Here is a 21144-nt window from a genome sequence, read left to right as displayed (position 1 = left end):
TTGCATGGGGGTTCGGGGAACACCGGAGCAAACCGCTGGGAAGGAGACCTGCTTCCCCGCGGTTTGCTCTCGCGTTCCCCTAACCCCCCTTGAAGCCGCCCAACAGCGCTGCAGTGTGGCCACATCTAACACCACTTGCAGCGCTGGTTGCTGTAAGTGTGACCACTCTGCAGCGCTGGCCCTATACAGCTGTACTAATACAGCTGTAACAACCAGCGCTGCAAAATTGTAGACATACCCTCAGCCACTTCAGTGACTGAGATAGGATTGTACCTACCAGCCGCAGCAGCAGGATCAGGTGAGCATCCGAAAGTGCAGCTCTTACTCCTGCGCTCCCCGTGAAACTCCTTCGAGGAGTGAAGATGGACACGTACTCACCTGGCGTTGGTCTTTATAGAACTACAAGGTCAATCAAAACCCCTCCATCCCAGACAGGCAGAGGAGAGCAGCACCCCGAAATGAAGTGCAGTGCAGACCCCCACTGGTGGGCATGTGTGTATTTATTTCCAGGACACAAATTACACATGCAGAACCAGGCACACGTACAGACAGTTCTGTTGATCGGGTAAAATGTTTTAAAAGCGGCAAGAACAGACCCAGTGCTTTCAGGCTGTCCCACTGCTTTGCCACATGTAAAATCTCCCCCTATCCATCCTACCAGGCCAAACCTCCCTGCTACAGCAAATGCCAGTTTGCCACCCTCAGAACAGGGAGCTTAGATATGAAGTCATGGGAGCAAATGTATCTTAGCCAGATCCTTTCTGCAGAGAGGAAGGCAGCACCTCTCCCAAGCCTCATCACTGATTTTCCAAGGCTCTGAACTGTGTTGGGAAGGGAAATAGTGCAGATGGGCAAGTCAAAGGCCGTGAAGGCTGGAACTCAAAGATACACAAGCAGGGATCTTATTTCAACATGGCCTGGTGTTTCGAACCAGCATCTAGAGCAGAGCCACCAAGCAGCCGCTCCCCACTTCAGTAAGGCCACATTATCCTGTCAGCACAGGAGCTACAGGGTTTACTATACCAGGACAGCTGGCTTCTCCCTGCCCCATTTCACCCTCACACTCAGTCCGTCAGGTACCAGGGCAAAGAGTGCACAGATTCTCACCCGCACCTCTGCTGATCAGGTGTCATGCCACTAACGTCCATTGAATTAAGGCTACAAATTGCAGCATCCATCTGGACACCAGTCGTGGTAGCTCCTGGCAAACAGGGCACCCCACCAGCAGAGCTCAGGAACCCTTCGGTTAACAACACATCTGCTTTCTGCCGAGCACCAGCTACAATGGCTGCTTCATCTGCGTCCTGTCTGGGCCACGTGCCAGCAGCACTGCCCCATGTTAGCACAGCTCCAGGATCAATCCAACCTGTCCCAGTGCCACTGGCTGGCATGCTGCAGAGCAGAGCAGGGTTTACCATCACAAGTCCCTTTTGAAAGTCTTGGACAATAACCATGTTCTTTAATTAGCTGGGCCATGGCCACCCTGGGGTGCAGAGACATCGGGAATCCAGGATCTGCAGCCAGGACAGGAGTTGTAAGGGAGAGGACATTCTGAATCTAAACCTTCCTCCCTCAAAGGGCAGGTTCCTCTGAGGAGTCTGGGAATTTCCTCTACCTCAGCCCAGCCCTGGTTACTGCACCCAGAGATGGCCTGATGGGCAGGAGGAGCCAGCAGGGCCTGGTTTTACTGTCACTGTAACAAGGGCAAGAGATCCAGTTAGACATGGGTAGCTAGAACAAGGTGAGAACATGGCTCTGGTGTCTTGCGTCCAATTTAACCAGACATAGGGCAGCCAAGCCTTGTCCACATTGAGCACACAGTTCCAGGCCTGTTTACACTACAGAATGGAACAGTGTCAAGGACAAAGTTTTGTAACCAGGTCCCCTGGAGATTCTATCGGTACATGTTCCCGTATTCTACCCCCTTCAGCATCTATATTATGAGCGACTCAGCAGGACCTACAGAAAGCAAGAACTCATTCGAACAGCAGTCACTGAGGTAGGAAATAACTAACCCTCCCTGAAAGGCAACCCAATGTTTGTAGAGATCAGAGCTCTCATTCCCAAGCATGGCTAAGGTCTCTGCCAGGCCAATAAACCCTTTGACCTTCCTTTGCCAGCATGCTTCCAAACTCCTGCCTCAGCAGCCAGATCGAGGTCCTTCAGAAACACAAAGGGACCATGTACAAATGCTGGCATCAGGTTTCTGGGCGAGGAAGAGAGAACTGACCCTTTTCACATCACACTTACACCACTAACAGGACACGGTGCCATGCAAGCAGCCCCTGTGCAAAGGCTGGCTCCAGGCCGAGGTACGCAGAAGGGAGGAAGGCAGCACTGCATGCAGACAGTGATCCAGTGGTGGAGGGCCAGGCCCCCCTGACAGCAGCGAGTGGTTATTACAACGAAACCCAGTGTTAAAAGAGTCAGTTGCTGGGCGAGTCCATTCATGTGGACAGCAACATGACCACGTGAACCCCACCCCAGCAACGTAACCTGGCTTCATGTGAACGAACGGGAAGTGGGTTGGGACTAGCCGTCCCTCGCCCACCACATTCCCAGCAATGAGCGTCATGGAGCCCCTGCACACAGACGTACTGACCCTTGTGCAGTGAGCCCAGGATCCGAACAGTTTCTCGGACTGGCTGCAGTGAGACTTTTTAGTGCATATTTCACCAGCAGCAAAACCTCTCGGCCCTGGATGGAGAGCCCAGTTGTCGGGGAGAAAGAGGAGGTGACCATATGCTAGCAGTGGCAGAGTGGAGGCACTGAATGGAAGCAGCTCAGGCCAATTTCCATCAGAGGCCAAGAAGAGCCAGCTGCATCAAGGCCCATCCACAGCCTGGAAGAGCAGTGCTTTCCCTGCCGTGCTGCTGGGACATCAGGCAGGCTCAGGGTGGCACTGGGAGGCCAGCAGCCAATATTTGTGTTCATGCCCAGACCACATTGGGGTGACTGTAAAATGAGGGGTTTTCCTTTAGCACAGCTCCCAGTTCACCCACTTCCTAATGAGGAGCAGCAGCAGGACAAGGAGTATTTCATTCATGGTGCAGAATTCAACTGCACTACCACAAAACCAGGATTAAAAGCTTAAAGCTGCCTGGGGCAGATGAGCTTGGCTTTCCCAACCAGCCTAAGGCAGCCAAACCATCTGGATTGCAACAGACAGGCTGCCAGAGTGAGCAGCGGTGGGGCTGGGGGCAGGGCCAGGCTCATGTCCTGCAGGGGCCAGGGAGGGGCCAGCACTACTCTTCTCAGCTAGACGTGTTTTGTTTGGCCAAGTTTCACCCTTAAGCCAAAGGAGCTTTTCTAGGATTTTACAGTCTTCAGCGCCTGGCTCCTAGCTAGGCTGTGGGACATCCCCAGATAGCACACGTAAGGCTCACCAACACGGACACAATACAACATTCAGCTCCACCCGCCCCAAGCATCCTCTAAACACCCTGCAAAGCAAGAGCTGCTGGGGGACAGCCCATCTGTCACTGCACCAACCTCCAGAGAGTCAGGGGGATTAGGTCTCCCTGATGCATGACATGTCACACAAAGTGTGCTCCCCACATGATCCAGGACATCCACTCCTGCTGGGAACCCTAGAGTACGAAGAGAGACAGCAGCGGTCCCCATGGGGGCCAGCAAAGTAGCAGTCATCTGAAGGGGCTCTGGAAAGTCTGGGCTGAGCAGGCAAGGGCTTCTCTTCAGCTAGCCTCTGGCATCTGTGCCAGCCCACTCCAGCAGAGCGGCTAGTCTGCCGAGGCAAGGGGCAGGGAAGGCACCAAGGTCAGTAGAAGCGTTTCCGGCTCTGTTCCTGCCATTTGTTGTAGACAATGACTCCGATGACAATGGCAAACACCAGGGCGACCAGCGAGAAGAACACAATTAAGAACAGGGCCAGGCCACTCATGGGTTCCACTGGGGCCTCCACTGTGGGGCAAAGGCAGAGGGGCACAAGCCCAGGTTAGCAACCGCAGAGACCACGCGCTCAGAAACTACGGCCATAGGCTTTTCCTTGCATTGCCCATCTCTGCAGTGGCCAGGGGAGACAGCCGTCCAGCTCCCACCTTCCCCAGCGCTTCATCCAAGATGAGGCACTTGCATTTATCTTGAGCTATGGGATTTGGGTTCGGTCTCCAGGGAGAAGCGAGAGAGCCTGGCTCAGAGACTGAATGCTACACTGTCACTAGCCTGCAGAGGATCTCAAAGCACACACGGGGTTTTGGCTACCTCCACCCTGTCTCCAGCGCTTGGAAGTAGTGAGATCCAGGGCATGCTGTGCTGCAGACACACCTAAATCCCCGCTTGAGGCTGTGGGCTGCTCCTCTCTGCAGGGCTACTGGAGAAGCCGACACTGCAGTGAGCACTGGCACAGATGCAGGGACATCAGTGCTCAGCATTTGGTCACACCGTCCCCTCTTTCTAGGACTGTTAGAAAAGGGAGACATTCAAGCAGAGGGGCTCACAGGCAGGAGCTTCAGCAGATGGTGTGAGGACCCCACCCAATGATGGGAATAGCCCGCCTGGTGGGGAAAGCAGGTACTTGGTGTTCCCAGCCTTGCACCTCACCAACCCGTGCGCTACTCACCTCCGGGCAGTTTCATGTTGTCCACAATGGGCAGAAACACCTCTTTATCCCGCTTCTCCTCCTCTGGGCTCCGCTCAACCGTCAGCTGGTAGAGTTTCAGAGAAATGATGTCGTGGTTATCTAGGGGCACGAGAGAAACATGGTCTTAGACAGCAGGCAGGAAGAGGAATCTTGACCAGGGATGGCAGAGCTGCTGGAAGAGGTAAACAGTGAACATCTGCTCAAACAGAGCCAAGCACCCATGTATGGAGCAAGCAGAACTCAGCTCTCCAGGGCAGGGCAGTGCTGTGCCCAGCACAACACAACACACTTTTCCACAACCTATAAGCCACTTAAATTCAGGCTGAGAAATGAGTTGTTCAGCCGGGGAGCACCCTTGATTTAAAGTCCACTCAGCCACCTGAAGGCAGCAAATTAGAATTGCCCTCAGAGACATTCATTGCCTTTGTCTTTCTTTCACACTTATTAGCAGAACTACTCAACTGCCCCTGCCAGGGGCTCCAATTCCCAGAGCATCTGCAGAGATTTTGGAAATAAAGGAACTTTGCTTGGAGCAAACAATGAATCCAGGCATTGTGCTCAACGTGCTTTTGTAGAGGCTTGATTCAAATCTGCTCTAAACTGGCTTAAGAACTACGAAAGCAGACAGGCCAGTACTTTGGGGTATTATGGCAGAAGCTGAATGGAATTCACACAGACGTTACAGGCTGAAACAGGCAAGGTTTTAGTTTCGACAAGAGCCTCAACAGGCCAGACAGCTGTGCATCAGTGTCCGTGCAACTGGTCTTCCCGCCTATACTGGAAGAGCTAATGCGCTAGAAAGCTCAAGAAGTGCCCTGCAAAAGAGATGCTTGCTCTAAACCCCTGAAGTACGGCCCAAGGTCCCTGTCTAACTGCAGGCTGTGCGCACCAGAGGTTCAGCTGCAGGCAGCCACAAGAGCCAGGGAGTGTCTGAGGCGGTCAGGGTGAAGGAGTGTGAGAGTGGGCAGCTTTGTATTTTAAATACTCGGAATGTCAATGCCAACTCAGAGGAGCCTCCCGGCACCTTGCAGAACTTCAGGTGCCTCAAGCCTACAAGTGTGTCACCTGTGAGCTCCTGTGGTTCCACTGAAAACAGAAGGGTGCGGTCAGACTCAGGCTCACACTCCAGCGCTAAAAGCAGCCGTTCGGCTCAGGCTCTGGAGACCCTGGCTCGGAGACTCGCAGGCACAGCACAGGCCTACCCTTAGCGCTTGTGGAGCATTGGCCAGGTTCACAGCGCGGTACCTGAGAGGTCTCCAGTGACTGAAGAGGTCCCAAAGAAGTATCCCCGTGGCAGGTGGACCCCCGGCATGTCAATACAGTCCCGCCACTCGTGCTTGCCATCAATGTCAATCATGATCTGAAACACATGAGACTTCACTCAACCCAGAGCAACCCAGCCCAGCCCTCCCGACCCAACGCCGCCCTGGGCCTGGAGAGCTCAAGGAGGAGTCACTCACCGTCAGCCTCCTTTTGACATAGCGGATCACGAGGAAGGTGTCGTGGTTCAGATTGCGCACCATGGCTGTGCAGCCGCCGAGCTCCGTGGGCCGTCCATCCCGGTCATGGTCGTAGGTGAGAGAGCCATTGTTCACCATGGCGGAGATGTAGGGGAACACGCGCTAGGGGAGACAAAGCCGCAGGTTAGTGGTCTCCTCACACTGCTTTGCGGAGGCCTGGCAAGACAAACCATGGGCAACAGGCCAAATGCATGCAGCCAGCGGAGAACATGCACAGGACACTGACAGCATGGAGCACGACACCAGGGCCGAGAGACGGACAAGAGCCTTGGCCAGCGCTTGAAATTCTCACGCAGCTGGCAGGACCAGGTCTGTAAGGGAGCAAAGTGCTGGCAGGAGGCACTGGACTGACTGATCCCTCCACCACTGGGCCTCATCCTGACTCCAAGGGACCCAGGTCTAGAGAGGGATACGGGCTCTGTCTCCAAGGGGTGTTCTCTCTACAGAGACTGCCCACAAACTTCCCATTGATAGTTTGTGTGGCATGAACCCCTGCTCCACCGCACACCTGTCACACAGGCCGGGCAGCAGTAGTGCCATTGTGCTGGGCTGGCTTTGAGACAGTGACATCCAGCTACCACAGCCCAGGCGCCCCAGCCAGAACACTGTTCATGGGATCACGCGTCTCCTCTCCCCCTCCAAGTTGGAATGATCTTAATAAAACAAAACCCCCACCAAGTCATGTGCATTGTGCATCACACTGGGTCCAGCATTCCCACTCCTCTAGATGGGCAATCCTGCCCAGAGGCCCAAGGGCAGAGTCCTTTCCCAGGTCTGCAGTAGCAGACGGGCTAACCACACCACAGCTGAGCCACCGGTGTGTGCAGCTTAATTCATTTCTGATGGACCCTCCTCTAGCTACAAGGCAGTGAGAAGACAAGCTGAGGCGAGCAGTGCACCCAGGCCAGACCCCCAGCATAATGCTGCATAGCACGGAGATGCACAAGTTGTGGGAACAGAGGGTTGTTTATTACGAAATGAAGCAGGAACAGGAACCCATGAGCACAGACCAGCTCAAGAGCTGCAGCGTCTCCTCCGCATGTGGGAACTGCACAGCCATAAGGAGAAGCCACAGGAAGAGAGAGGTGCACCTGAGTGAGGGACTTGGGGAGGCTGCACACGCTAGACTTCCTTCAGGTCACAGGAAAGTAATCAGCAGCCCAGTGCACTCTGGCACAAGTACGCTGGCCTGGGGATCTGGTGGCAGATGGAGAGACTGGCTCTGAACCAGCCACACTGGCTGCAGCCAGTCAGATAAAGATTTCTGTAACTCTGGCAATGCACTTCCCTCACCCAGCAAGGTCACAAACACTCGGGAAGTTCTAATGACAGAGAAAGGGGAGGGGACTCTGAGGCTGGAAATGAACTAGGAGCAAAGTACCTGATTTCCAGGGGTATACCGCCTCTTCTGAGCCTGAGTCCAGAAGGATTATTGAGAGCAAGAAAGGGTACAGAAGCAAGACAGAGTCACCGACCAGACAGTTTAGTATTAACCTGCAAACTGGGAAGGAAATGTACCCTAGGAAACCACCAACACTGTCCCCTTGCCAAGACTTGAGGGTACCCTACATTTTGCACGTCATGTACCAAACCACTGAACACATGGCTTAAAAAGGCAGCTGACCCAAGAAACCCCACACTGTAATCCTGCCCAGTTTATACCCTGTACTTCCCTTCCCCAGCCCACAGCACAAACCCATATTAAGCCAGCACTAAGGACCTGAGCATGCATGCCAACAAAGGACTGCTTGGCTGGAATCACAACCCCCCAGATCTACAATGCCTCCAGCACCCCTAACTGTGTCCACCACAAAAAACGCATGACAGCAGGGTGCTCCCACAGCACACGCAGGGAATGAAGAGCTGCTAAGGGAAGAGGGTGGAGCTGTGATTGCAGGCACTAGTAGAGCGATTTGATGCTGTCTTGTCCAGTGTTTCTGCCCCCTCTTGCCATAGAATAGAAGTGTTCACAGTTCAGGAAGAGGCTCTTGGCTTCTCTGAGGCAAGTGTTGCTGTGCTAGGGACAGTCCCAGAGCCGCATGGACACCAGTGTCCTGAGGAGCTGGGCACACGAGCCCCAGGTGTGAACTCCAGTTTTCACGAGGGACCCAGTCCTGGACCCATTCCCTGAGGATCCCATGCAGCTCCACAGATATCGATGGAGTTCCACAGTGGCAGAGATCAGAACTGGGCCCAGTCTGAACAGAAATAAAAGCCTCCGTTGTGTTGGACTGTCTGGTTAGGACCGTAACCAGACGCCAGCACAAATCTGTGGCAAGAGAAAGGCTGCAGATGCTGTCACTTCTCCCTGCATTGTGACTCATATCATGATCTTTATCCTCAATTAAACTCCAAGAGCTGGAATACCATGAGTGTGGCTTCTCCAGCTGCCCAGCATTCTCTAGGACCCAACTTAAGGGTACAAAGGCCCTTCACAGAGCAAGGGCAGGCCAATGTTAATGTTTCAACCAAACCTGACACTGATTCAAGAGCTGCAGATCTGTTTAATCAGTTTCAAGGTCAGAAGCCACCTACACAGCTGAGCTGGTCAGGCACTGGAGTCTAAAGGAGAGCCCTGGGGTTTAAGTCAAAGGAATTAACAGGATACTAATTTGGGATGATCTCCACACACCTCAGGGGTGGCCAGAAAACAGCCACGTATTTCCCACAAGTCTGGAACGAGATGACAAATACTCAGCTTGTGCAAAATCTGACAAAATTGTCCAAATTTTTTTTTCACATCTTGGCTGCTTCGATTCCTCCTCCCCACTCACTTTAGAAAAATCCAAATGCCTGAAAAAAAAATATCCTTGGAAATTTAATGATAAAGTGGAAGTGTCTCAAAAATGCTGGCTTCCTTTACAAAGCAATTCTTCAGTGAAAGCATGTATGGGCCCAGCTCTCATACATACACACACACGTTTAGTCCACGTTTGTTTCAATAACACGTAACAGTACGGTCTCGCTGTACAGCTCTAGAGCACAGGAGATGTTCTCCAGAACAGCTTTACAGAAGGACTATGCAGGAAGCCCTAGCCAGCAAGTACCAGAGTGGTGATCCTGGCAATTACAGGCCACTAAGCCTGACTTTAGTACTTGACTTCAGTAAAGAACAGAATTGTCAGACATAGATGAATGTCTTTTGTTGGGGAATAGTCAACATGGTTTTCATAAAGGGAATCATGCCTCATCAATCTACTAGAATTCCTTAAGGGGGTCAACAAGCATGCGGACAAGGGGGATCCAGTGGATATAGTGTACTTAGATTTTCAGAAAGCCTTTGACAAGGTCCCTCCCAAAGGCTCTTATCCCATGACAGCTTACTTTGGTTAAGAGGGAAGGTCCTCTCATGGATTGGCAACTGGTTAAAAGGGAACAAAGGGTAGGAATAAATAGTCAGTTTTCAGAATGGAGAGAGGTAAATAATGGGGTCCCCCAGGGGTCTGTGACCAGTCCTATTCAATATATTCATAAATGATCTGGAAAAGGGGTAAACGGTGAGGTGGCAAAATTTGCAGGTGATACAAAACTACTCAAGATAGTTAAGTCCAAAGCAGACTGTGAAGAACTACAAAAGGATCTCTCAAAACTGGATAACCAGGCAACAAAATGGCATATGATATTCAATGTTGATAAATGCAAAGTGATGCACACTGCAAAACATAATCCCAACTATACATATCAAATGGGGTCTAAATTAGCTGTTACCACTCAGGAAAGATATTGGCGTCATTGTGGAGAGTTCTCTGAAAATATCCACTCAATGTGCAGCGACAGTCAAAAAAGCGAACAGAACATTGGGAATCATTAAGAAAGGGATAGATAATAAGACAAAGTATCATATTGCCTCTACATAAATCCATGATATGCCCACATTTTGAATACTGTGTGCAGATGAGGTCACCCCATCTCAAAAATGATATATTGGAATTAGAAAAGGGTAACAAAAATGATTAGGGGTATTGAACAGCTTCCATTTGAGGAGGGATTAAAAAGACAGGAACTTTTCAGCTTGAAAAAAGAGATGACTAGGAGGGTGGGGAGGGGAATATGATAGAGGTCTATAAAGTCCTGACTAGTGTGGAGAACATAAATCAGGAAGTGTTATTTATTCCTCCTCATAACACAAGAACTAGCAGGTCACCAAATGAAATTAATAGGCAGCAAGTTTAAAAAACAAAACATAAGGAAGTATTTTTTCCACACAACACACAGTTAACCTGTGGAACTCCTTACCAGAGGATGTTGTGAAGGCCAAGACTATAACAGGGTTCAAAAAAGAACTAGATAAGTTCATGGAGGGTAGGTCCATCAATGGCTATAAGACAGGATGGGCAGGGATGGTGTCCCTAGTCTCTGTCTGGCAGAAGCAGGAATGGGTGACAAGGGATGGATCACTTGAGGATTCCCTGCTCTGTTCATTCCCTCTGGGGCACCTGGCACTGGCCACTGTCGGCAGACAGGATACTGGGCTGGATGGATCCTTGGTCTGACCCAGTCTGGCCGTTCTTATGCTGGCATTTAGGCCACTGCTATGCAGAGGTGAGGATCACCACACTACAGGTCCACACATTTCAGACACTTCTGACCCCAGCTCGCTGACAGTCCCCAAATCCCCAAGGGAAATGAGTACAACTGCTTCCCATTTCCCCCGCAAAGTGTTTGCAGCCATTGCTGGCCCACAGCACGTCCTAATCGGTGTTTCCAGCCTACATACACCGGCCTGGGGCAGCAAGGCAATGCCCACCACCATCAGGACTTGCCCTGCAGAGCACGATACTTCATACAGGGAGTCAGCAGTGAGGAGAAGCTAATCAGGAATGCTCAGTCCTTGCGAGTGCGCCTCTACACCAGATGCCATGACACACAGAAAGGGCTGCAGAGGGAAGCTGCCTGGTCTGGCCTGCAGCCCCCTCCAAGTATGAAGAGCTACTTGCCTGCTGCTAGTCCCCTGGAGAGGGACAACAAGGAAGACAGCAAGCTCAAAACCAGAAGGGAAGAGAGCCAGGAAGGGGAAAAAGAGCAGTGTCAGTAGCAAGTGACCAAAAGCTGCAGCCATGAGGAGCGGAGAGAATGCTGGTTTAGACGGGTCTGTGATTGGCATTTCTCTACCATACAGCTGCATTGGAGCTAGAAATATGGCCAAAGCCTTTTGAATGAGCTAATACGCCGACTCTGCCCTCAAGCTCTGGCTGCATCGCCACGCAATACGGCTGCATCGCCATGTAATACAACTTCACATCCATCTCCCACTTCCCTCCGAACTGCCAAAAGGCCATCTTACCTCCTGCTGCTTCTCCTCATTGGGGTAGGTGTCTACAAACACCCCCAGCCCCAGAAAGTGATCCTTGTTCCCAAACACGGGCCCTAGAACAGATGGCAGATTGTGAACAATGGGCAACACAGCCTGTGTCCTATCACAGTCTAGCAGAGACAGTGGAGTGAGTGCTTTCCACCCCGTGTGCGGGTAGATTTACTCCCCAAGCCATCGACAGGCCCCACCTTGGAGCAGAACCACAAGAGTAGCTTGAAGAGGCTGCAGTAATATTTGGTAGCGTCAGACAGACATTTACCTCCCTGTAGCCAATGAGAACCAGTGGAGCAGCCTCCATCTTCATGCACATGCCCATCTGAAGGAGTTTTCCCCTAAGAATCTATGCCGGAGATGCCTCCAAAGGTAGCTTTGTCATGGGGCCAGTAGCAGCTCATAAGGAATGTTAGCAAGTGGCAGTGGATGAGTCACCCCTTACCTTCCCCCTTCCCCACAGGGGATTCATTCCTTGGTCTGTGCTTGGGGGGCTGAAGCCCCCTCCACATAGCACCATTTAGCACTTACAGAACAGCAGAGCCCAGCACCCATGTTACAGGACCGACACCCCGCAGTCCCAAGTTCAATCACCGGGTCTACCACTCCCTCTGTGCACCTCTCTTCCCCCATCTGTCAAATGCAGACAGCAACACTCTCACCTGATGAATCACTTTGCAGTCTACATAGGAGTGCTAGATATCAGAGCTCTTTACAAACAATAACTCATGAGGTAGGCAGGCACCCCCATTTGACAGATGGGGGAACGGGAGCAGAGTTTCAGAATACAGGTGTTCCAAGTCCGTGCTTAGTCCGCACAAGTCTGATTTCCTGAGCTTTGGAGCAACTGCAGCCTCTAGTCCTGCAGTAGGAATGGGGCTTGCTCTGCACCTCTGAAAATCAGAGTGAGCAGTTTGCTACTGCACAGCTGAATTCATAGCCACGTTGGACTCCTCCGAGCCCCCATCAATGGTCACCCCGAGCTTTTGCAGAGCAATGTCAGTACTAGCTACAGTGGGTTCACAGTCACTCCTGGCTCCCTCCTTGTCGGTTCCTGCAAAAAGGAGAAGGTTGGCAGCAACTACACATGCACTCTACACCCACAGCCAAGGGCGACGCTCGTCTGGCCAGCGTGTCTCCGCTGGGGCAGGAGAAGGCCAGCAGCGGAAGCTCTGTGCAACACTTCCCCCTGCAGACAATGCCTCCGTGAGAGCATTTTACCTGGCTGCATGCGATCCTTGGTGTACCAGATGGCAAAGCCATCCCCATTCAGGTTCTTCTTGCCTTGCCCGTGGATTTTAAAATGGACCTGCATCTCCCAGTCTCTCAGGTAACAAGGCTGCAAAAGAGAAAGGGGGAGAGTGCATGCAGCAGTCAGGGGGACTTTGACAATAGACTACCCACCCCTTGCAATTCACAGCCCTTCCGGCTATTGGTTTGCAGGCAGATAACGTTAATAATGGACATCATCTCAGCTTGGATCTGTTCCATCTGGATGGGGAGGGACAGTTGGCTGCAGTGTCCCCAGCCAGACAGTACAGCTGCTTTTCTGCAGCCAGCAAGCCATGGCACCAACACACCCACCACCTCATGGAAAAGTGCTGGCCTGCCTTAGCACAAATACATCTGCTAAATGGAGCGTGTGGCAGAGATTTCTTCGTCCTTTATTTCCCTTGCCAATAGGCAGCACTGCCTTACTTTGCGTATTTCAGCAAGAGTAATTAATCCCATGGGGCACTGTTAAGATTAGGGAACCATGGATATAAAACCAAAGAGCTTGATTCTGATCTTGCACTGTCCTAACCCAGGAGTAACCAGTGAAATCAGGAAAAGAGATCAGAATTGGGCCCGGAGGGGCCTGGATTTCATCACTATAGATGAACAAATTACACCCCCTTATGAACATTAGATGAAGCGTAGAACCAATCGGTGCAAAGAATGTAAATAGTTTTATAACAGAGTCATCCAGACTGGATACGAGTTAGTGGTTAGACAGGTATTTCGACTCCTGGACTCATACCATATGAGGAGTCAAAAGCCCACTTCAAAGTCACATCTGTACAATATTATCAATGCCACAAGACAATGGATTTTAAGAAAACAGTCCATTTTTCACTATATAATCAGTTCAGTTTCCTGAATTTCATTCAGCTTAAGCAACAAAGCTACACTTGTCAGGTTAATTTTGAGCTGATGTGAACCACAATCACTTCAGGGGAACTACCAATCCAAAACAAACACACACACACAAACACACACACACTCTCCGTGACATTTTTTTTTTAAAATGAAAAACATTTTACGACTTCTCAAAAAGCTACATTTGGGTCCTTGACTACAGCCTTTTTTAAGCATGTTATTTGTACTGAATTTCCATATAAAAGAACAGAAAGATCCACAGTCAGACACATCTCGCAATAGTGCCCATGGCTGAGTATTGATTGCCAAATGCAGCAGCATCAAGCCTGCCCTGCACCAGAGATACATACCAGAGACAGGTGGCAACTCACTGTGGAAGGTAGACTCACAATAGACAATTAGAACAGGTTCAGGTCAGAGACACACACTTACATCATACAGACAATTGTGCAGAAATGAGGGAGGCCTCCGAGCTCCATGGAGACAATTTACACAGCTCTTTAATATAAGGAGGCAGCTGTCCAACTCGCTCTGAAGGCTTGGAGATGTCTGACTTAAAACAGTCTCATCCCATGGACTAAAAGGACGTGGCTATTAACGGACAGGACTCTGTCCTCCTGAGCAGAGTATCCCTGACAGAGTGAGCTGCAAGAAGAGTACTGACCTGGAAAGGTTTGGTATAGCTACAGTGCCTTTGATCTTGGAACAAGCTACCTTTCTCCAACACACGGTCAACTAGTTTGGGACTCAGATAGCCAGGCAGAATCAGAGAGGTACTTGTGTGGAGAGAGCAGAAATCATAGTAGTTCTACAGGAAACTTTCTATAAAACCACAGTGATGCGCTTTCACGTACTATTTACTCCACAGAAAATTCCATCCCAAACTGTCATGCCTTTGAGTGGCTCCTACTGTATATCCTGTTATAGGACTTAGGCAAGCCTATTCACTGCCTGTGCAAAATGCAGACAAAAACTGCAACATTAAAAACAACTGCATAGCCAGACATTATAAGGTGTGATCTGTAGTGCATGAGCTCAACCTGAGCCAGCAGATGCAGGTGTGACGGAGGTGTGACCACTCTGGCCCTTCCATACTACTAAATGGGAGGGGGCTTCCTGCTAGACCTGTGAGAGACGGGAGAGGGTCTTAATCTGGAAGAGATTGGGAATCACTGCTCCAGTTACTCTGCCAAACACTGAAATCCAGCACACACACTTACAAGCTACGTCATGATCCTGCACCATGTGAATATAGGCACAACAAGATGATGGGCGCCACATAAGATCCTAAAAGAAAGCCTCTAACAGCAAGCCCTTTGTGTCCGCATCACATCTAGGAGACCACACTTCCCCTTGCCTGGCAATTGCACTCACCAAGAATAGGCATTTTTCAGCTCTGGAAAGAAGTGTGTGATTACTACTATAAGCCAGAGAAACATCCTATCAAAGCTTCAGTTCTGTGTGATTGAAGCTTGGACATCATATATAATTACATGTTTTAAAAAGTAGCATCCACTATAGGCACTATAAACATTAAACAACAACTATAGTGCAGCAAAGTAAGACTGTATGAGTTTGTTGGAGGGCTCAAGCAGATATAAGTTGAGAAGGCCTGCACTGAACAGCACAGGAAGATATACAGACCATAAGACACTTTCTGGCTCAAATTCCAGCTTTTCACTTAATAAGCAAATTATATCCACTCCTTAGGCAAGACATAAGTTAGCTAAACATTCGATGAGAGCTGAATTTGTGACTCAAACTGACAGCCACCAAAGAAAGGCAGAGAATCCAGGTACATGTGCTGCTGTGGCCAAGTATTAAAGGTAGATGTGAGGTTAGTCGTTTTCAGATTCTGATGGAACCTTTACACATGGGAGCAGGGGAACATCAAATCAAGTTTACAGGATAAACTCAGTGTGCCCAATTCATACTGGTATGACCAGGTACAAGTCCACTGACTTATCTGAGTTGCAATTACTTATACCAAATCTGCCTTTGGTCTAGGGTTCTTGTGTGCATCTACACAGTTCACATTCCCTCAGAACAAAAAGCCTCTTTCATAAGTTATTGTATTCAGGGGACATGGATCTGCATCTACTCAGGATCTAAAGAATGTGCCCCGTACATGGAGCACAACAGAATGGTGATCCTCAATGGGATGTCTGAGCTATAATCATAGAGGGAGTTAGGATCAAATCCTATAATAGAATTGGCAGGGCCATTGCCCAGGAGCAAGCCATTTAGATGCACTGCCTTTTAGCACTTTTAGTCAAAGGAAAAGCTCAATGGAATGGAATACTGTCACAAAGTTAATGATCTCCTGTAGCTACATCGAAAGCAGAGACACTGCCAAGACTCTTGTTTCAGATTAACCGTAGCTGGACTTTGTTTTGCACAACCATTCCACAAATCTGTCTGGCCAGTAGTTTTCATGAGAGCAATCTGCCTGAGGCCCATCCACCCTTCATTCTGCACTTGAGCTAAGGATTCTCACCATCAGTGCACCACTTCCTGTGACCTGCAGCAGCAGATTCCTATGAGAATCTTGACTCCATAAATCAAGTCATCTCAGTTACCTTCTTGTTACCTCTCACTATCCTGAATTCAGACATACTGGCTGCAACCCAAAGATAGAAATTACTTCTGCACAAGATACAAAACCCTGGCGTGCCAGCACTCCTCACAGCTTGCTAGATAACATTATTCTTACCACTCTGTTCCACACAGCCCCCTGTTTGCTCTGCATGTCTGGTGTGAGGCGGACGTACTGAGTCGTGACCATGGCATTGCCCATAAGGTCCCAGAGAGAGGAGCTGGAAGATCCAACACCTGAGGGGTAGAAGGAAAACATTTGCACCATCCGTACAAGGGTACAGTGCTGTGACTTTGTCAAGAGCACTGACTGCCCTGTGCTCTGTCTCTTCTCACGCTTCTATCCATCTTCCCACCCACCTCCCTGCTCTGCGCTCTTTCCCTCCCAGACTCTCCACCTGGCTACCCTTCTCTTTCCCAGGTGCACAAAACACCACAGACATTTGCTTCCACCCACCCCACCTACATAGCTCATCCCCCACCCCTTCTCTCTCGGGGTTCCCAACCCACCCTCATTCTGCTTCTTCCCTGCCTCCAAAATAGTGTCATACTCCAGCCACTGCCCACAGCTCCCTCTGCACCCCCACCCTGCCGTTCTCTTCCCCCAACACCGGCTGCCCACTGAACGCACTACCTCCATTTCTTTGCCTGCCCCCTCCCGACTCCCCTTCTCACACCCTTTGACTCATTCCACCCCCCCATCTTCCCTGCCCCAGGTACAGCTTTCGCTTATCCCACGACCCTGCTCCCCAAACATCCCAGCCCCTCCCGTCACCCCCCTACTCCTGCTGCCCTGGCCCCCCAGCCTAGCCCCTCGCACACACACCGCAGGGGGGCCCCCAGCCTATCCTCCATCCTGGGTCCCCCCCACCCCCAGCCTAGCCCCGCCCCGCCCCGCCCCGCGGGGCCCCTCACCCTGGTAGGGCTTGCTGAGCGAGTGCTCCCGTTTCAGGTGCTCCTCGGTCTGCTCGGCGCGCGCCCCCAGCAGCAGCAGCAGCCCCGGGAGCCCAGCCCGCCACCACCGCGCTACCGCCGCCATCTTCCCCGGGGCCGACCTGTGCCTCTAGCGCCCGCCCCCGCGCCTCTCATTGGCTGCAGGGAGCCCCCACCCAACTCCACCCTTGGCTTCCTCCAGGCACCGCCTACTGATGCGAACCGTGATTCTGGTTGGCTGAGGAGCACATCCGTCACTGGGCCGAATGGTGCTAGCCGCGCGAAGGGCTCTGGGAAATGTAGTGCTTTCGCCGCTTCCGGGCACGGGGCTGCTTAAAGGGGGACCAGGTCCCCATTTCTCGGGGCAGGGCCTGGCGGCCCTGGGTCCCCAGCGGGACTGTGACACACACGGCCACAGTTGCCTAGCGACATGGGGACAACGGTGCCATGGTGACGGTGATCTGGCGACAGGTACCGTAGTGATGCAGTGACGGGACCAGGTGTGGTGCTGGGGGCCAGAGGGTGCCCCGCCCTGACTATGCCTCCCTGCCTCAGTTTCCCCATCGAAATGCCACTGTTACTTTCCTGGCACTAGACTTTGCTCAGCCCTCTCCCCTGCCCCCCAGTTCTTGGAGCCTGTGCCCATCTCAGCAGCCACGATGCACTAACAGGCCCTTTTACACTGTCCATCGCTGGGTCTCCCTCTGCAGCACAGACCACAGCTCCCTGAGTGCTGGGTCAGCGTCACTGACCCCATTGTGTGTGGGGAAACTGAGTCACAGGGAGGCGGAAGGGCCTTGCCCTAAGGTCAATGATGGAGCTAGAGCCAGCTTTCCCGCCCCCTAGTCCTGCTGGAGCACAGGGTGTCTGTGCTGTGAGAGACTCTGCAGCATCAGCAGAGCTGTGGCTTGGGGTGGGGAGGGACAGGGAGGCCAAAGAGGAACCAGGCACCATCACTGTGGTGTTCGTGTCAAGAAGGGGGATAGAAATCATCTGATGCAGAACTTTCCTAGGGTTTCTCTGAACAGAAGTTCCAGCTCTGTTGAGAAGCTGAAGAATGCTCCCCTTGGATGTAATGAGCAGCTCTGACAGAGACTGCCAGCCTCGCTCAGCCCCAGCCTCCACCAGTGCTCACTGAACAGGCTGCCATAGCCTGGCTCTTGGCATTGTTCAGCCTGGATGGGAAATGGGGCTGGAACATGTTGCTTTACTGTGGTAAGGCACCTTGAATGATGTCACTTGACTCCCCTTTGTCCAGAGCTCACTCAGGCGTTGTGCAAACCATGTTGCTTACGCAGCTCTGCCAATGCCTTTCACGCCTGATCTCCGGCACCGACTACCTGTTCCTTTCCTGAGCTCTCCCCACGCACCCTGCTCTGCTGATGCCCTTCAGAGTCCTGACCCAATTACTCTGGTCCTGCATCCTTAAGTAGTCTACCTGTCCACCTCAAGCCTGACTCACGGCGTCCCTTCCTGGTCTCATCTTGGCCCAGCCCTAAGCAGAGGTGGAGAACCAGCCAGACTGATTTCCACCCAGGAGCAGAGCCAGCCAGACTGATCTCCATCTGTGAATTAATCCAGGAGCCCAGCTCTCCAGCAATGATAGTCAAGGGCTGCATTAGCATTATGCATCTTCTTGCTCTTTCTGCCTGAGCCCAACAGCTCTCTGAGGGAGTTATTTCGCTGGTCCTTGTTGCTATAGAAACACATTCCAATGGACCATAGATTTCTGATGGTGAATTTGAGGTTACGGTTCCCAAAGGCAATGCATTAATTACCACTTGCTTTCCTCTGGGAAAGAGCAGGAATGAGACCTGGCTCTTTCTGTTGCCTGTGGCTGGGTCACAGTAGTCTGAGACTGGGGAACAGAAGGAGAGGAGCAGTGTCAGGGCATCTGTAGACAGGTCAGAGTTGCCCAGCGAGTGATCTCTTGCTGATGTCATCGGGGGTGAAATCAGCACCGCAAGTTGGAGCGACACCAGCCCGAGCGAGAGGAAAATGAAGCCCAGCTGCTCTAGGACTGTGCACCTGGCGATGCCGGCAGAAGGAATTCTTTACATCCGCCTGGAGTGCCTGAAGGAGCTCCTTGTGGCAATGGGTCCAAATATAGCTAGCACAGAGCCTGTGTTTATAGAAGGCCCTCGCACTAGTCTATGTGATCATTAAAATCATGGGGAACTTTTTCTGGCTGGCAGTTAGAGCCCTGCTGGAAACTTTAAACTAGAAATCCATTTCCAGTCTTTAAAAGGGATATTTTTAACACGCTGTTGTTAACATGTTAACACGTTGTTAACATGCACTGAGTGGTTCTGATAGAGTTGCAGTGGGTTATTATTGTAAGGCACCAGAGCACTCACTAGGAGGAAGAAGAAGAGCCAGCTCTGGTTAAGTGGATCAAACATAATGCTGGGCATCAGGACTCCTGGGTTCTACACCTGCCTCTGCCTCGTGCCCTTTCTGTGAGTCCATCGCTGTTGCCGGGCCCAGAACAAACTCTGGGTGCAGTCTCTGGCAGAAGAGAGAAATCAGAACTGGTCTCCTTGTCCCCTGGAAAAGCTGCGTGAATCCCCTTGCTGGAGGTGAAGAACTGGGGCTTGATTACAATGCCTGCCCTGGGGTCATTATATTGTTTGTGAGCCACACAGGCTGCCCAGCCGGGCCATTCTCACCACCCACTGTCCTGTCTTTGAAAGTCTCTGACTCACTAGGTTTCGTTTGGTTGCATCATATGCTGACATGACTCTCCTGGAGTGCTGTAACCCCAAGCTCACCTGGTAACTGAGCACTGTCACTCTGGGGTTCGGTGAACCAGCCAACTAATCACTAGCCACACAGAATTGTCTTCATCCAAACATCCCATTCCCATTGCGTCCCCATACAGGCCTGCTTTGTGCAACTCAACTTTATTCAGCTGACAGGTTCCAGTGACTGGGCAAAGCCGTTAAGGGCCATGGGCTGTTTAAAAATACTGAGGAACTTATGTCAAGGGACCAACCAGGTTGTTTCCTCTCTAATCATTCAGGGTCTGGTTGAGCTGATCTGATGCGCCTGGTAGGGCTGTTGCCCTTCTCTACCAGCTACCTGGGGCCAGCACTGAAGAGGGACTTTGCTCAACAAGGCAGCATCAAAGCTGCTAAAGGAGAAGTGCGCTCTGTGCTGAGCTGGCTAAACTATTTATGTATTAAAGTGCTCTGAGCAGAACAAGCTTCCATCGCTCAATATTCAGTCCGAGATGGGAACTGCCGGTACTTGGGCAAATGATCCAGTAGGTTTGGCTGGGTCTGTCTGAGTGCCTTTGGGCCATCTGCCGAGATGCTTTTATTAGTGACTTCTTGTACATCTGTCCTGTTCACTGACTCCTGACCTACCGCCACCCCCCTCTCTGCCTCCTGAGGTGGAGGTATGAGGCATGTTAACTAGCCAGGGCTGTTTGTTCTCTGGGGTGGAGATGCAGCCTCCTGTCAGAAGTCAGCGTGTCTTAGCCCCATTCCAAAGTCAGTAATTACATTCCACCTCTTTACATCCCTCCTGCAGTTTATTTGGGTACAGAATTTCCTTCAACTTCCTTCCTACAGCCTGATTCAAACCAGGCTGAGTGTCTTCAAATCCCCTTTAAAGGGAGTTGATGGTCAGTACTGCACAGACTTGGGCCCCTAAATTATTCCTAGTGTTACTATGAGCTGTTAAACAGCTCAGATGTTCCACCCCAGGGGTAGTTGCATTTCAGGCCCGGTAGGAGTGACCACTGTGTGCTTTGTTATAACAGTTTGCAAAGCAGTCTGGGATCCTCCAGGGATGGAGTACAATCGAGAATTGCAAGTTATTTATAGACCCCTTCACATGCCAGCATTACCCAGCGGCAGGGTGCCAGGTGCACAATGCAGGTTTTCTCTGATGCTACAATAGGGAGCTCTTTCTGCATGCTGTTTGGAGGACAATTGCCTCTGCTATAATGTGTCCGCTACAAAACCCACCACAAGGAATGCAAAGAAATGCACCTTGGAAAACAAAATCCCATCTCTACATATCAAATAATGGGGTCTAAATTAGCT

The 21144-nt window shown here is 51.2% G+C and overlaps 2 protein-coding genes across 3 annotated transcripts in view; one reads left to right on the top strand and one right to left on the bottom strand.

Moving 5' to 3' along the window:
- Positions 1-482: 482 nt before the first annotated feature.
- On the bottom strand, positions 483-17213 carry LMAN2L (lectin, mannose binding 2 like). 2 transcript variants are annotated; one of them, XM_030551824.1, is made up of 9 exons: positions 17075-17213; positions 16278-16396; positions 12647-12764; positions 11405-11487; positions 7502-7534; positions 6061-6222; positions 5846-5960; positions 4580-4699; positions 483-3921 (listed from the first exon to the last, which is right to left on the bottom strand). In XM_030551824.1, the coding sequence occupies exons 1-9, from the start codon at positions 17196-17198 to the stop codon at positions 3779-3781; spliced, it is 1017 nt and encodes a 338-aa protein (XP_030407684.1). In that variant the 5' UTR covers positions 17199-17213; the 3' UTR covers positions 483-3778. The 2 variants fall into 2 exon arrangements, with proteins under 2 accessions (XP_030407684.1, XP_030407685.1); XM_030551825.1 differs by lacking the exon at positions 7502-7534.
- Positions 17214-17539: 326 nt separating this feature from the next.
- Positions 17540-21144, top strand: part of CNNM4 (cyclin and CBS domain divalent metal cation transport mediator 4) — a 49592-nt gene continuing 45987 nt past the window's right edge. The window contains exon 1 of the mRNA XM_030549416.1: positions 17540-17563. Coding sequence (XP_030405276.1) covers positions 17540-17563 — 24 coding nt within the window. The remainder of the gene's footprint in view (positions 17564-21144) is intronic.

This window comes from Gopherus evgoodei, chromosome 2 (genome assembly GCF_007399415.2).
Source record: "Gopherus evgoodei ecotype Sinaloan lineage chromosome 2, rGopEvg1_v1.p, whole genome shotgun sequence".
Lineage (NCBI taxonomy): Eukaryota > Metazoa > Chordata > Testudines > Testudinidae > Gopherus > Gopherus evgoodei.
This window is presented reverse-complemented; position numbering and strand designations above follow the sequence as displayed.

What these genes read in the sequence shown, in the direction of transcription:
- LMAN2L (XM_030551824.1), bottom strand. Translation starts at nt 17,198, where the DNA reads ATGGCGGCGGTAGCGCGGTGGTGGCGGGCTGGGCTCCCGGGGCTGCTG. An exon ending in CAAGGATCGCATGCAGCCAG is followed by an intron (nt 11,488 to 12,646) that starts GTAAAATGCTCT and finishes CATCTGTTCTAG; the next exon opens with GGCCCGTGTTTGGGAACAAG. An exon ending in ATGTCAAAAGGAGGCTGACG is followed by an intron (nt 5,961 to 6,060) that starts GTGAGTGACTCC and finishes CATGTGTTTCAG; the next exon opens with ATCATGATTGACATTGATGG.